At 47.4% G+C, this 15,803-nt stretch overlaps 1 protein-coding gene across 1 annotated transcript in view; it reads left to right on the top strand.

The window, feature by feature from the left end:
* The first annotated feature begins 14,642 nt into the window (after nt 1–14,642).
* The window catches only part of BAG3 (BCL2 associated athanogene 3), a 16,953-nt gene continuing 15,792 nt past the window's right edge, over nt 14,643–15,803 (top strand). The window contains exon 1 of the mRNA XM_027655362.1: nt 14,643–14,821. Coding sequence (XP_027511163.1) covers nt 14,651–14,821 — 171 coding nt within the window. The 5' untranslated portion in view covers nt 14,643–14,650. The remainder of the gene's footprint in view (nt 14,822–15,803) is intronic.

Here is a 15,803-nt window from a genome sequence, read left to right as displayed (position 1 = left end):
CTCAGGAAGCCGCGCTCCGCGCACGCGCCGCCCGCGCGCGCTCCCGGACCCGCTTCTCCTCGGCGGCGCCGCGGGGCGCGATGGGGCTCGTAGGCACGGCAGGGCGCGGCGCGGCGGAGGCCCGGGGGCTGATGGGAGTTGTAGTTCTACCCACAGGGCGTGGAGCGGGGGGCAGCGGGAGGAAAACTACCGCTCCCAGCATGCTCCGCGGCGGCGGCGAGGCGGGGGCGCGCCCTGGCGGCCGCGATTGGCCGCGGGCAGCCCGGGAACATTCGCTTCGCTCCGGCCGCCGTCCCGATCCATGATCCTGGTCCCGAGCCCAGCACTGAGCCCGATCCCTGATCCTGGTCCCGAGTCCAGCACTGAGCCCAGCCCAGCCCTGAGCCCGATCCATGATCCTGGTCCCGAGCCCAGCACTGAGCCCAGTCCAGCCCTGATCCCGAGCCCAGCGCAGCTCTGATCGCGAGGCCAGCTGAGCCCTGACCCTGATCCCGAGCCCAGCCCTGATACTGATTCCGATCCCAGCCCTGATCCCGGGGCAGCCCTGATCCCGAGCCCTGATCCTGATCCCGAGCCCTGATCCTGATCCCGAGCCCAGCCATGATCCTGATCGCAGCCCTGATCCCGATCCCTGATCCCAAGCCCAACCCTGATCCTGATCCCAGTCCTGATCCTGATCGCAGCCCTGATCCCGAGCCCAGCACAGCTCAGTCTCGACCCCAGCCCCGACCCCGATCCCAATCCCAGCCCTAATCCCAGCCTCGACCCCCGCCCCAGCCGAGCCCCGATCCCGATGCCATCCCTAATCCCAGCCCTTGGATGGACTCTGAGCAGCCCGGGCTGGTGCAAGCTGTCCCTGCCCATGGCAGGCGATTGGGACTGGATGAGCTTTGAGGTCCCTTTCCGACCCAACCCATTCCATGGTTCTGTGACTCCCGAGCCCACAGGATGATTTGCTGCACCATCCACACCCACGGGCACTGCCCGGGCACAGCCCGGCGGGCTCCGGGGCATGAGCACGGTGCCAGTTCATTGTAAAAACCGGGAGATGGGGGAAGCTTCTGTGCTCTCCGGGAAGAGGCATCTACGTCTTTCCACTCCAGATCCCTCATAACGAGGTGTTACAGACACTGCAGGACTTCACCTGCACTTTCAGCAGAAGCATCAAGCAGTGGTTTCTGGAAACAACTCTGGAAGCCCTCTCCTTTTTATATATTAAGCATAAAAATCCCTGACTGACATCATTAAACTGTTCTTGCTACCAAAAAAAAAAAAAAAAAAAAAAAAAAAAAGGCTAAATGGAAGAATTTTTGTGGCAGCTTTTCTTTCTCTTTAGCTGGTGAGAAGCTAAGTTAGGAATTATCAGTGAGGAAATGGATCAGAATAGCACAGGCAGAGTAGGAGCATCTTCACATGCAGTTGCTGCAGAATAATCACAGCACTCTTATTCTGGAAGAAATTCAGTTTGTATACATATGGAATATTCAAGCACTCTTAAATACTCCCCCTCTTCCAAAATAGTAACATCATAGAGAAAACTGCCTATATACTTACCAAACTAGATATTTTCGTGTCTGCTGCTCACACAGTAATGTTTTCCTCTCTTTAATTTAAACAGGCAAGACTGTTGCCAGGCACAGATTTCTGGAAGAAATTATTCCAGCACATGGATGCAGAGAGAGGTGGTTTAAGTAACTTTTCAAAATGCATCAAAACCACAAAAAGCTGAATATATAAGGACTTACTGGGATACTCTGATCATGGGTTTTGAACAGCCAAAGATCTGCATGCAAACCATCCACGTGGATTTGGGGAGCTGCAAATCAACCCACAGCACTGCTCTGTGGGTCCCACAATCACTACTGGATCTGTGTAATCCACAACTGGCAGCCTGGAGCCTTGGCACAGGATATGTGGATTAGGAATGCCTCCTGTGGGCTAAAAAAGTGATTGAAACCAGAAGGCATCATTTATATATATATTTATATATTTTTATATATATGTACAGATCATGTAATTCCATTTTGAGGGTTGGAACCAGATGATTTTCAAGCTCCCATTCCAACCCAAACCATTCTATGATTCTTTGATTCTATGATTCTGTGATTCTGTGATATACTACTCTGAGAAGAGGAACTTGATTTACAACAGCAATGTATAAAAGTCATCTTCTCTTTCAGAGATATGTGGTTTCGTAAAGGTGACGTTACCAAAATGTTTTAATTATTCTGCCATATTTAAAATGGCCAGCTACCTCCAAAAAACAACCAGAAGAGCACTAAATGTTATTCTCCTCTTACCATAACAAAGACTTGCACTAGAGCTTTAATAAAGTTTCACCCAAACCTCACTTCATCCCCTTTAAACCTTGGAGTTTTCTGCCTTTTTTTTTTTTCCCAGCATTGCCTGGTAAACTTTTTGAAAAAGTAGCAAGTGAGAAAAGTCATGTCAGAAGATGTATTTCTGGATATATAGCTTTTATATATACATTTTTATATATTTTATATTTTATATTTATATATTTATATGTTCATATATTTATATATTTTATCTACATATGCATGTATATATATCTATGTACATCACTGACCAGCATTAGGAATGTGCAGCACTGTCAGAGCTGCCAAGTCCCTGGCAATGCAGGTGTCTTTGTTTAATGCAGCAATAAAAAAACATTACTTTTTTAAAAGCAGGAAAAATTATTTCCTGAGTTCAAGCTTTCCAGATTGCATTAATCAAAACTCAGAGCACTGGTGCCTCTATTTTATTTTGTTAGTCATTTGAGGGTGTAGGAATGGCGTGAAGGGCTGACAACAGAGATAATTTGTGCCAAATGACTCCAAAATTAATGACTGCAAAAAATGCCTAACAAGTTTCTTAAACCACACCACGTTTTTCCACCCCTGAAGCCAAAGAGGCTTTTGGTAGGACCCCAACTTTGGTTCTTTACACCAGCCCAGGCTGTGGCAGGAAACCTTCACCAAAATTGAGAATGAGATAAAAGAAATGCGTGGATACTTTACTAGAAAATGGAACTTCAGCTGAAACGAAAATTTTCTTCTTGACATGAGTTTACAAAGCAACTAAGGCTTGTTTCAGTTTCAGAGATATTCAGGATCCCTGCAAAATGTGGGTGTAGATTTAATCACACCAAAATCCAAGGAGGGAAGCACTTTATAAAGCAATCAGGCATGGACTAAATCCTCTCCAAGTGCACACTGAAAGTGGAGGTTTTCTGCTGGGTTTAAAGACTGACAGATTTGCAGTGTTCCAAGTGTTGGATAGCACTGATCCCAGGAGACCTTCTCTGGAAACTCCACCTATGTTTTCCCATGAACAAGTGCCTTTTCAAGCTTTGTTAACAGGGAGATCAGTCCCAGCCGACGTGGGTTTAGCAAAGGCAAGTCCTGCTTGACCAACCTGATGTCCTTCTATGACAGAGGGACCTGCTTGGTGGAAAAAGCTGTGGATTTGGTCCATCTGGACAGCAGTAAAGCCTTTGACACCATTTCCCATGGCATTCTCCTGGAGAGACTGGCTGCCCACGGCCTGGACTGTGGCATTGTCTGGTGGATGGATGGCAAAGCCCAGAGCGTTGCCCAGTGGGCAGCTGATGGCGCAACAACATTCCCTGAAAACAGTTTTCACTGTTTACTCTAGCAAAGGAATTGTTTTGGACCTGCCTCTTGATTTATCTCTTTGTCAGAGCATCTTATCTACTAGAAATCATTGGCTTTGCATACCTTGCTCTTAATTGCAAGGTATTCATCTGGCAGCTGTACTGTGGCAGTGAAATCTCACAGAGATGGTTTGCCAACCTGTCTTCACCTCAGCTCTAAAATCAAAACACTTTTAAATTTTTTTTTTTTGCTTTGTTTTATTCTACAGAACCTGCATTTCACAGATTTGTGAAGAATATCAAGGCACAAGAAAGGCTGGAGTTCCTGATAGTCACCTCAGACTACTGTGGGTCTACCCTGAAGGGAGCACGAGCTACCCTTGGAGGGGAATGTGGAATTAGGAATAGGGACACCCCAGGAGGCAGAAGCCAGCACTGCTTTCCCAGAAGTGAGATGGAAAGTAGGGAACAGGAGGGGAGAAATCTGAATGAGCTGTTCTCATCCAGCACAACCCAGAGCAGCAGTGATGCTGTGAGATGCAGGAGGAAGGAAACTAGACTTAAATACAGTCTCTTCTTGCCCTTTGTCAACCTCACTTCAACAGCAAGGGACCTAGGCTTGATATCCTGCCTCTTTTAAATCTAATTACTTTGATTTGTCTTCCAAATTACTCTTCCAAAGAACAGCAGGTGCAGCGGGACTTAAAATAACTCTTCAAATATGGACATTTTCAGATGTGTAATAGAAATACCTGGGGCAAAGTCTGGAGGTCTCCTCACAACTTCTGCCCAGCCCTCAGTCAGATTGGCCAGGCTCCTGTGAGTGAACTGGGATGCAGCACAGAATTATGGAGCACAATCAGGAGAAGAGCCTGAACTTAAACCACTTCCTGAGAACATGCTTTCCACTCCTGATCTTGATTTTATGTCGTTTATTTTACGTGTTTGCTCTCCCCCAAATCATGCTGCTTCATCTGCATGAAATGTATCCATGTTTTACCTGATTTAGCTTAGAAGGAGTCAGGGCCAGTAGTCTGAGCTATTTGAATTTTGCAACTGCTGAACACACACATACAGACACACCCAAGCCTCTTCTCTCCCAGTAGACAGGTGGGAAACCAGACCCAGGTCAGGATGGGATCTGAGCAATGTAAACTAATTAAATAATAATTCAAAAGTAATTGGAAAGGAACTGTCAAATTATTAACATTGTTTAAAATGAGAAAACATGAAGAAGGCTCAGTTTGCTGCTTTAAAATGCTCTTTTATTTTAGTTACACCAAAATGTTTTTTTATTTTATTATCAGTTATGTTTTACTAAGAGGAAGAAATCTTACCTGTAGGTCAAAACCAGAAGAGTCAGTCAGTTCTCTTTTTTCATGTAGCTCATCAACCCCATCAACTCTTCTAAAACATCAGGTTGTAATTGCAACCAAGAAAACCCAGAAAGAGCAGATTTCATTGCAGCTTTATATATCAGATAAACGCCCTCCCTCAATTTATCTTAAAATTTGAGCAGGAGACTGTGAGAAGGCAGAAGATGTCTTCATCAACTGTTCCCATATAATTCCTCTCAGCTGGAAGTGTTTCTCACATGGAAGAATAACTTAATCAGGAACTATCCAGGGCCTTTACACATCAAAAGGTCATTCCACCAAAAATAGACATAAAGATGCTGCCAGTCTAATGAAAGTTTAGTTCAAATGCCATCCAGAATTTGTCATCTGTCAACGTTCTTGCTTGCAAGAGGAAAACACTTGTGTATTCTTAAATACAAGAGCACTTTCTGCTATGTCACACTGTTCCTTTTTGATCACAGTCTAAACTCTGGAAATGCACTGGGTGTGATCCCACAGGGCTGACAGGAGCAAAATGGGATCTGGTAAAGTCAGCGAGCTAAATACACAAATAAACTGAGGTTAAAGAAAATAAACTTTGAAGGCTGTGTCTCTGCCTTCACTGGAGCTGCTTCCAAGAGCTGGAAACTCCACAGCATCTTTATCTCTGTTGTTAAACCAAATAAAAACAATCCCAGATCATGTGACTCCCTGGCCATAAAAGGAGAGCTCTGCTTGGTGAGCACTGAGGGGAGGATGGAGCAGGTCCCAGCATCCCTCCTATTGCTCTCCAGCTCTGCTCATCTTAACCCCAACACTTCCAACAATTCCAACACTCTTTTTTTACTCAGGACTTCACTGAACATGGAATTTGCAGGACCTGAGTTTCAACAAGCTCTTGACTGATGTACTGACAACTGTTGCTTTGTTTTTCTAACCAAACTAAAACACCACACGGTTGCTGTACCTTCAATCTGTTGAAAATTTCCCACCATCTGCTCTATGTGATGATTTTCTCAAATCTGCTTATCACAGTTACCCCAATTTTGGCTCTTGCAGTTCAAGAGTTTATTGTAGCAAAGCCATGAAGCAGAACTGTGTAAGATGTGCCTTTATTTGCCTGTTCAGAACCAAAAGAGATGTTATTCCAAACTACTGCTGTAGGACCTAATTTTTTAAAAATTAACTTCTGCCCATTCTGAGTATTTCATAATCACTCAACATCTTTGTTTAATTATGATAAATGATGATGGACAAGAATACTACACGGGGTTCCTGTGACTTCTTTACATTCTCATGGGTTGTACAGTTACAGCATGATTTCCTGCCACCATGCTACAAATGCACAACCTTGCACCAAAAACTCTTATAAAGGTTTTGTTTCTAAGACCTTTGTCCTGGAGCAGACAAAAAGGGGAACCATGTGGACAGACAACTGTGTATTATAAAAACAGGGCAGGGATTCTGTGCAAAATTCACCTGGATATTCCTTGACTAATGAATGAGTAAACCTGCAACCCAAAATCCTCTTGACGTGTTTTCTTCTGGGAAATCTTCTGGCTGCTTTAATTTTAGAGAAGAAAGGAAACTATATAGGATATAGATGTCCAGACACTTCCAGCTCACAGCATCCTTGTGCTATGTTCAGTCATGCAAGCCTGTCTTTTAAACTGTTTCTTGCCCTTCTATCTTGCTGCCTGCTTGATAACCCTGCAAACTTCACGTGCTCCTTTCCCTCACTTTGCAAATTCTTCCTGGATGTTCAGACTTGGCACTGCTCCCAGCGAAGATGTGGAGCTAAAAAACGTGGTGGAACACAGAGAATTGCAATCTCAGAACTTGGTTCTGCTCCCGTGGATCAAAGCAGCTGAGGGTAAAGGCTTCATCCATAATTCTCAAAGCAAAAATCTGTACCTGATGCAGGATGGACTTCAGCAAACACAGATATGGAGCCAGCTCTTTGCATATATTTCCATTTGGGATGTCTTGAAAGGAAATTCATTAAACACATAAACAAGGAGCACCCTGACCTGGCAGGAGACAACCTCAGCATTGACATTAAAAATGTGGCTGTGATTGAGATCATCAGGAGGGGGGTTATTTGGTTGTTTCTAGTCAGCTTTGCTCTCCCAAGTTCCTGTAACATCTTCACTGAGCAGCTGCTTCTACTCATCTTTCTGTTGCAGGAGTTCTTTCCTCTACCCAGCTGTTGCTTTCCATGGAGTGTGTTTGGATGCAGTGGCTTTGAAAGGTTCTTCCTGCTCAAATTAATGAGAAATTAATGGCCAGGGATTCAAAGCTGTGAAAGACTTGCAGCAGGACTGCATAAACATCTTTTCACTGGGAATGGGCTAAAAAAGAAAAAGAATTTATTCAAGAGGGTCCAGGGAATTAAAAAAAACCCCAAACCACCACAACAGGCTTTCTCAACAGAATGTGCTGACTCCCTGACACCAAACTGTCCTCAGGACTACAAGCTCTAAGAGTAAAATTTTCAGACAAAAGATAAAAGAAAAAGCGCATACAGTGATCTTGTGGTGTGGAGCTCAGCTGGGCTGTAAGAAGTGAAGGTTAGGCTCTGGTTTTGGTAAGAGCCACGAGACTTGACCCATAGTCCTGGCCTGCCCTAAGCATGAGATTATTCTGGGATGGTATTTTAATTTTTCTACACAATGTCAAAAAAAAAAAGTGAAGATTTCCTTCTCAGTGAAGATCACCAACAACTAAGAAATCTCCAAAAGTTTTATGTGATGGAATAAGAAACCAGGGCAGCATTTCTCTGGCTCCCTCACCTTGCCAAGGCAGACTATTTTGGCAGGTCAGGATTTGCTGCAGACTGGGAGTGATCTGCTCCAGTTAACTGCCAGGCCACATTCCCAGCACCAGGGAACACAAGGCTGTCCCAAAGCCTACCAAGGATCTTTCCATGCCAGTAGAACCCTCTGGAAGTTGGATCCACTGCTTTTGTGTTTTGCACTGTCTGTAATTTTTTTATACAATAGAGGTGATATTTAAACCACAGAATAGAAGACGTTCAGCCAAAAATAAAATAAAATAAAATATGAGACTTGAGAAAGTTACAAGAAAATTTGCAATGTGCACTTAGAAACAAAACCCCTACGTTTTTCAGTGCCCTGAACTATTTAGAAATATAAGCACTGGGAAAGAAAAACAGCTTTGTTCTGGTTAAAATGAGCCAAAGATTGGAAACAAAATCAAAAGGGGGGGGGAGGGGGAGAATGGTTACCATTTAATAAGAGCAGTTCTGTAAACTCAGATAAGCATCATCTAATCTTCTGTTTCAGACAATTGATTACATTTCCCCTACAGCTGCCCTGACCTGCAGGTCTTATGCAGGTTTTATGCATTTTCAGTCTCCCTCTTAAACTCTGGGGATGCAGCTCTAACTCAGCCACTCGAGCTGAAGTGGAGTCCCTGCTTTCCCACCTCTCTGCCCTGTCAGGCATTACTGACCCTGGAGCAGGGATGGCAAAGGTAAAACCATGGTCAAGAGCTGCAGATTAGAGTTGTGAGCTGTGATTTAAGCAGGAAGGCAGTGGCAGCTCAGTCTGATGTGCAGGCTGTGGGCAGGAGGGTGCAGAGGTGCTTCACTCTGGGTGCTGCAGGACACAGAGCTGATGGGGATGAGCAGGAACCTCAGAGCCACACTATCCAACATAAACCATCCCCTGAACACAAGTCAGAGCCACTGCCAGAGGTGGGATGTTTACCCAGGTCCATTAGCAAGGAAATGAGAGGAAAATTATTCCAGTGAGTAGGATTCGCTCCTCTGATCAGGAGCATTTTATTGTTGTTTTGTTTTTTTCAGGAGTATGCAGACAAAGATTTTCCACTTGGATTTCCTCACTGCTGAAGACTGTGTGTTAAAATTCATCATGGCAAAAACTCACTTTTGCATAAGCATACCTAAAATCATGGGGTTTTTGTATAACTACATCTTCTGAAGGTTATTGTGCCAGTGAACATTTGTCCTGACTTCTTGGCTGGTTCAAAGCTCAGCAGAGACACAGTGATATTCCTCCAGTAAAATAACATGTATGTTCTGTGTCACCCACGAGTCTTAGTTTTTAGTTTTAGTTTTTAGTTTTCCTTGCTTGTTTGCAGCACTGAGCAGATGTGTAAATGTCTCTGTGGATCAGACAGCTGATGTGACAAGTGACACTGTCCAGACACTCTCCAACTCACATCTGCCCATCCTGCCCAGCTGACCAGCCCCCAAATGATGGATTTCCCGGGTGGGTAAATAGTGATGATGTCAGGGCAGCCTTGGGGTAGCTTTGGAGGGGTCCTGGAGTGAGAGCTCAGCGGGAAGAAGCTCTCAGGAGAAACTGGGGGGAGGCACTAACACTTCTTCCAACACTTCTCAACTGCTCTTATCAGTGAGCCAGCCTGGAGCAGCCAAACTGCACCCCTGAGTGGAGGGGCTGCATTCCTGGCACAGCCCCAAAGAGCTCTTTGTATGCCTAGAAAATGCACTTCCAACGCGGAATTCCCCGGCAGACGCTGCTCCAAGGAGAGCGAGAAGGAGCAGAGACTAAAGGACATGCATTTGTTTCTCTTCCTTCTCAGTTGCCTCCTCTGAGGCTCCGCTGTGCCAGGGAGGGAGCCAGAGATGCTCTCAGCTCTGCATCTGCTCCTTCGAGTCAAGGTAATAAAAATATTTTGAAGGGATGATTAGAGACAGAGCACCAACATAATCAAATCAGCTGCAGGACCCACAGAAACTGGAGAAATACTTCTGCCAACACATGTGCCATATTCTGCTTATAAAAGGATCAATTTTTTTTCGTGAAAGAGGATTTTCAGGTTCCCTTTTCAGTTGTTTTTTCCAGGCTCTGGGCTGTGCCTGCTATTGGGCACACTCAGCTCTGGAAATGATTCTGGTTTGGACCGAGATTTGCCATTAAACCTCGGAAAAGTAACCCAGATGTCCCAAAGCACGTTTGGGTAAGGGCAGGCTGGAGCACAGCGGGGCAGATTATCCACTAGGTGGAAGCCTCTCAGTGCTAATGAGCGGTGGCCACCGCGGCAATTAAAACAGCCGGCTGAGAGCGACTCTAATTCACTTTATTTCCAGTGAAAATAAAGTTATTCCTGCTCCCCAGGCACCTCTTACACCAAAGACCCGACCCCTCAGGCTTCTGCCCGACTGACTCAGGAAGAAAAGGGAATGGTCAACTAAAAATGCTTATTTTGGAAACATTAATTTACCTTACCTGTGCCATTCATAACACATTAGGAGAATGAGGAGCTCTAAGTATTCCAGTTGTCTTCTACTGCCTGTGTTCAGGATTGAATTTTGATTTTGCTGCATATAAATCACAGAACTTAAAGCTGGTTTTGCTGTGCTCACAGACAGATTTCCTCCCTGATTTGTGGCAAATTTCATTCCAGGTGGAAATAAAAAAGGGGGGGAAAAAAGGGGCACTGGAATTAGTTTCCGGAATTTTTCTCAGGTTCAAAAAATCGGAAGTTTGGAAATCTGAGCGTGTGCTTTGTGAACGTCCAGCTCCAGTACAGTTGCTGTGTGATTGCAACAGGCACGTTTTAAAAGCTTTTCTCCATTTAGACAGTCCATTTAGCACTCTATTTTCTCATTAATATTTTGAATTTTCTATTAATGTTCAAAAGAAATGTATTTATCTACTAAATAATCTGGCTAATACTGTGACAGATGGCACAATCAAGCTCTATGAGCTCTGCAATGTCTGCACGTCAGTCAGTGTGAGATCCATTTGCTTCATCCAGAGACTTCTACTCTCTCCTTCGTCAGCAGTTACACTGAATTATGTACCAAACACTGAAAATCAAGTTAAAAGTTGTCTGTGCCATATGCAGCAGATCAGTACAAGATTAGGGTTTGCATCTTTAACTTTCTGACAGATGGGATCCTGTTGAATCAGTGCCCCTTTTTTTTTGTACTGTTGATACAAACGAGTCTATGGTTCTGGACAAGCAGTGAAGCCAAACATCTCCACCTCTCTGGTTATAATTACAGAGAATCCATAGGTGAGACCTTTTTGCTTTTAGCTGAAAAGGTTGTACACCTGGAGCAGGATATTCAAAATGTGGCCAGTGAAGGTCTGGGCTATTCAGAAGTGATGCTGTGGATCTGGATGAAACACCAGGCCATGGAAACCCTGCTGGTTGAATTCACCATGTCTCTTAAATCTGAAGATTGAGAAACAGTGTGTTTGCTGCACTTGTTAACAAAGTGTTCATATGACTCAATCTTAAATACATCCAGCAGAGAATCTGGACTGGAGCCTGCTTAGAAATACAGTGCTTGACACGTGCCAGACACATCACTCACCCCCAAGGTTCATCAATAACCTTTCTGCAATCCCTGATCCAGAACAAACATCTGAACCCCCAGTCCTGGCTAACAGGGCCTTTTCTGGGCAGGTGACCTGCTAAATTGCCGCAGGTACTCAGGAGGCAAAAAGCCAGTTTAGATCTTATCACAAGGCATGTTGTCTCCTGACACAGTGGAGACATCTACTTGTTTAACAAGCAAATAAATAACAATTACATTCCAGCAGTGCTGTGTTGTACAACCTGAGCTGGAGCTGACAGGCAGCTGGGAGGGAGCTCCCTGCAGCAGGACAGTCCACACAAACACGCAGAGCCATCTCAGATGGACAGATCTGTGACCAGAGATGGTGTATGAACTGTGGGTGAAGCGATCACCTCTGCAGACATTTCCTGAGCCAGCCACCGAGGGAGATGTGGCAGCAGGCAGTGGCTCCCCAGGGTGGTCTGTCTCTCGCTGTCCTGAGGTTTCTGGAAAGCATCTCCACCTCCAGACTCAAGTAACCACTGGCCATCATATAACTCAGAAACTGAGGCCAATTCTCTACACAGTTCTGAGGTCAAAACTGAGAAATGATGCAGCTGATGGCTTGAGAAAAGAATGGCTTTGCTTTGCTTTGATGTCCTGGGTTATTTCTTGGAAATCCTGTTGTGTATGCAAGCCTAATAATTTTCTAGGTGGTTTACCCAGAATCAGCCTGTTTTTCAAGACAAAAACCCACATAAGACCCTGTAGAGTTTATTAGCTCTGGGTAGCTGCAATTACACAGTTTCTGGTTGTAGTGGAACACCCTGGAGCAGATGATTAGCCCGGTACTCCTGGGTGTGTGAAGCACCTGGACAAGTCAGGAGTGCTGTGTTTGCACCTACATGAAGAAGACAAAAAGTAGCAAATGCTTCTTGATTCTTTTCTGCTCTGAAATAGAACATATAGACCTTGAGCCTAAGATTAGCCAGACACCACAGAGACTCACTTATCTTAATAACAAATTTCCCTGAAGCCAAGATTTTTGCTTGGCAGTGTTCTTTACATGAACATTTCTATAAATTATTCTGATCTGAAGTGTGGCTAATGACAACATCAACTAGAAGCCGAATGCCCTCAGGGTCACAGCTATGGCCCAGAGACACCACAGCACAGGAGAACAAACAGTGAATCCCTGCACAGCCATCCAGAACAACCTGCCTAGCTGGGAGTCCTTTCACCTGCACAGGAAACCAGGCTAAAACCTACCTGTCAGGAAAGACAATTTAATTAACAGAAAAAACATGATGTCTTGCCAGCTGAATTCAATCACTAAAATGCTTTTCCTTGTCAGCCCACACTGTTCTCTCTCCAGCTGGATGCTTGTCAGCCCTGCAGCAGCTCAAGTGAATCCTGAACCATTAATTTTTGTGGAATACAGTCCCCTCTGCTTCTTAGCAGGGTATGCCCCCCCCCCCCCAAATGTCTAAGTTAAGCCTGTCAGATATCCCTTTGAATTTTCCTTTTATTAATTTTTCATTTACTTGCTGACCTCATTCATTACCTCTGCTGGGTGTGTGGTTGGCTGTCAGCTGCAGCAAAACAAAGGTCCCCCATTCTTCATGCCTCTGTTTACACCCTTTCAGCTACAAACCCCATCTGTATCACTTCCTTGACTTACAAGAGTAATTTTCCTGCAGGACCTTTTTAACATCTGTGTCCCCTGCGTCTGAACCAGCTGCTTTTGTTGATTTGGCAGAGGCTCTGGCATATGCTACAGGGAACATATGGTCCAAGCATGTGTTTTTGTTATGAAACTGAAATTCCTGCAGACTGGAAGCAGAATAAATCGCTGATATTGTGCCTTTTGAGGCTCCTGCTGACATTGGGGAGGCTGAGCAGAGGTCTTATGCCACGGAGAGAACATGAGAGGTAGCAGAGGTAGGAAACACGCCCAGGGAGAGGCACCACAGTCCAGGACTGATGTGAGATGCTCAAGGTCTGGGACCTGTTGCTCGGAAAAAAAAGGCTAAGTCAGAAATGGGGGTGGTAATACAGACATCTGAAAGTAAAGGCTCTGGGAACAAATGATTCATTCACAAAACTTACGAGTCAAAGGCACACAAGGGCAAGGACAGAAAACAGGTCTGTGATGGACCACAGTGTGGTTCTGATGGCAAGGGACACACAGGATGGAAGAGCTGCAGGAATGAAGAAGCAGGTTTGAGCAATTACTTAGTTTGTCAGTGTGATAAGTAAAACTCCCATGTCAAAAGATGAATGACTATCAGTGCCAAGCAGTATCCAGAGATCTTTGATCCTGCCCCGAGCAGTAGGAGATCCTGGCTGTCCTCAGGGCTGTGAAGAGACAGGGGTTTTTTGAAGTAAGAGATACTTGGGTAATGAGCATCTATCTCCGAGGAACTCATGCCTTGAATTCCTTGAAACAAATAGCTTTTTGGAAGGTAATTTCTGCATTTGAGAGATACTGTGCATTCACTCTGCTGCTTAAAGTAACTATCAACAGGCATCTGTGGCTGCTCCTGTGACTGTCAGATGACTACAAGTGGTGTCACTGTGCAGCACGGTTACCTTAAGCTAAACCCACTGAGTGCATGACATGCTAATAGGGCACCCATGAGAAAGGGACGGTTTTAAACCTCACAGACGCATTCTTTGCCTTCAGGTGCATTTCTGAGTGAAACTGAGGACCGAGACACAGATTTGCAAAGAGCCGAGAAAGTTCAGACCAGTCGAATCTGAAGAACGACGCCTGCCCACACCCTCATTTGGGAAGCAACATTATTTTTGTTATTTGTCAGCTCTAAGCTCGAATTACCAGTCACGGGGCAGCGAGTTTTTGGGAGGAGCTTTGTGCTTTCTCTGGCTGCACGGGGGTCGGAGTTTCCGTGCGAGCGGTGCCGGAGGGTTTCCCCAGGGATGGGCTGTGCCGTGCGGGGCTCGGGGGGCGGCCCGGCCCGGGCAGGGCAGGACGGCAGCTCCGGCTGGCACAGTCACCCCGCGGTGCCCGGAGAACTCCCTGCCCTGCCCGGAGAACCGGGAACGCCGCCCCGGGACGCGCCTGGGGACGCCTGCGGGGCCGGGACGCGGCTGCGGCTCCCAGGGCGTTCCCAGGGCGCCGTTCCCGGTACCCCGGGGGTCCGCCGGGCACTGCTGGACACAACCAGAAGTTTCCAGCCGGCGGCTCCTCCGCCGTCCCCCGCCCTCCTTCTTCTCCTCCTCCTCCTCCGCGTCCCGCCCCTCGTCCCTCCCCCGCCGCCGCCCCCCGCGCCGCCGTTTCCAGACAGTTCCAGCCCCGGCCCCCGCCCCCGGTCCCCCGGCGGATAAAGGCGCGGGCCCGGCCCCCGCCCCGCACCGTGCCCGCACCGCCCGGCCATGAGCGCGGCCGCGCAGAGCCCGCCGCCGCCGCAGATGGAGGGCAGCGCCGAGCCGCTGCCGCCCGGCTGGGAGATCAAGATCGACCCGCAGACGGGATGGCCCTTCTTCGTGGATCACAACAGCCGCACCACCACCTGGAGCGACCCGCGCCTGCGGGCAGCGCCGCAGGTACGGCGGGACTGGGGTCCCGGGGTCCCGGCGGGGCTGGGGGGGCTCTGCGGGGTGCGGGGGCCGCGCTCCCCCCGCGCGGGGCGATGCGGGGAGGGCAGGAGCTGCCTTTTGTCTCTGACGCACTGCAGTCCCTGTTCCGTGCCTTAAATCATTCGATACCTCGGCCCTGGGGTGTTTATTTAAAGTTGGTGAAGTCCGCCCGGACTGCCAGCGGAGAGAGGAGAACCTGATTTATTTTTCAGCTGTGAAACAGCCCAAATGGTGAATGCCTTTAAAAAAACCAAACAAACAAAAACTCCACGAACAAAAACCTCCAGCACGGACTCTGGTTAAGTTTCGTTTTTCTTCCCTTTTTTTTTTTTAATTGTTTTTCCCCCTCCTTTTTCTTCTCCCTGATCCCAAACTCTCCGAGCAGTTGCCCGCTCCGGTTTCGTTCCCGAAGCACGCTCAGGGAAAAGCCGCATCTCACTCCAAATATGTCCATGGAAGGAGAAACGCGGAGGGGAGAGCGGCCGGGATTTTGCCGGGGCCCTGAGGAATGACCCTTTCGGGTCAAGTAGTTCTCCGGGTTTTGGGGAATACAGCCCGTTCCTTCGGGGATTACAGCCCTCTGATCCAACAGCGCGACGGCTGCGGGCAGAAAGTGCTGGAAACTTGAGCGGAGTAGGAGTTGCCCGGTGGGAAGGCGATTCCCCCGGGGGCTCGGTGCGCTCCTCTGCGGGCAGCACCGCCTGTGCCCGGGCACGCCGGGCTGCCCGGCCCCTCTGCCCTGCCCGAATTCCCCCGGGAAGGGGCTCCGCCACGTCCCGGGCGCTCCGCGGGGCTGGCCCGGAGCCCGCCGGGGAGGGACCCGAGGGGCTGTGGAAGGACCCGAGGGGCTGTGGAAGGACCCGAGGGGCTGTGGAAGGACCGGAGGGTTGTGGAAGGACCGAGGGGCTGTAGAAGGACCGGAGGGTTGTGGAAGGGTCCGGGGGGCTGT

This window comes from Corapipo altera, unplaced genomic scaffold, assembly GCF_003945725.1.
Source record: "Corapipo altera isolate COAL_440 unplaced genomic scaffold, ASM394572v1 180, whole genome shotgun sequence".
NCBI classification, from domain to species: domain Eukaryota; kingdom Metazoa; phylum Chordata; class Aves; order Passeriformes; family Pipridae; genus Corapipo; species Corapipo altera.
This window is presented reverse-complemented; position numbering and strand designations above follow the sequence as displayed.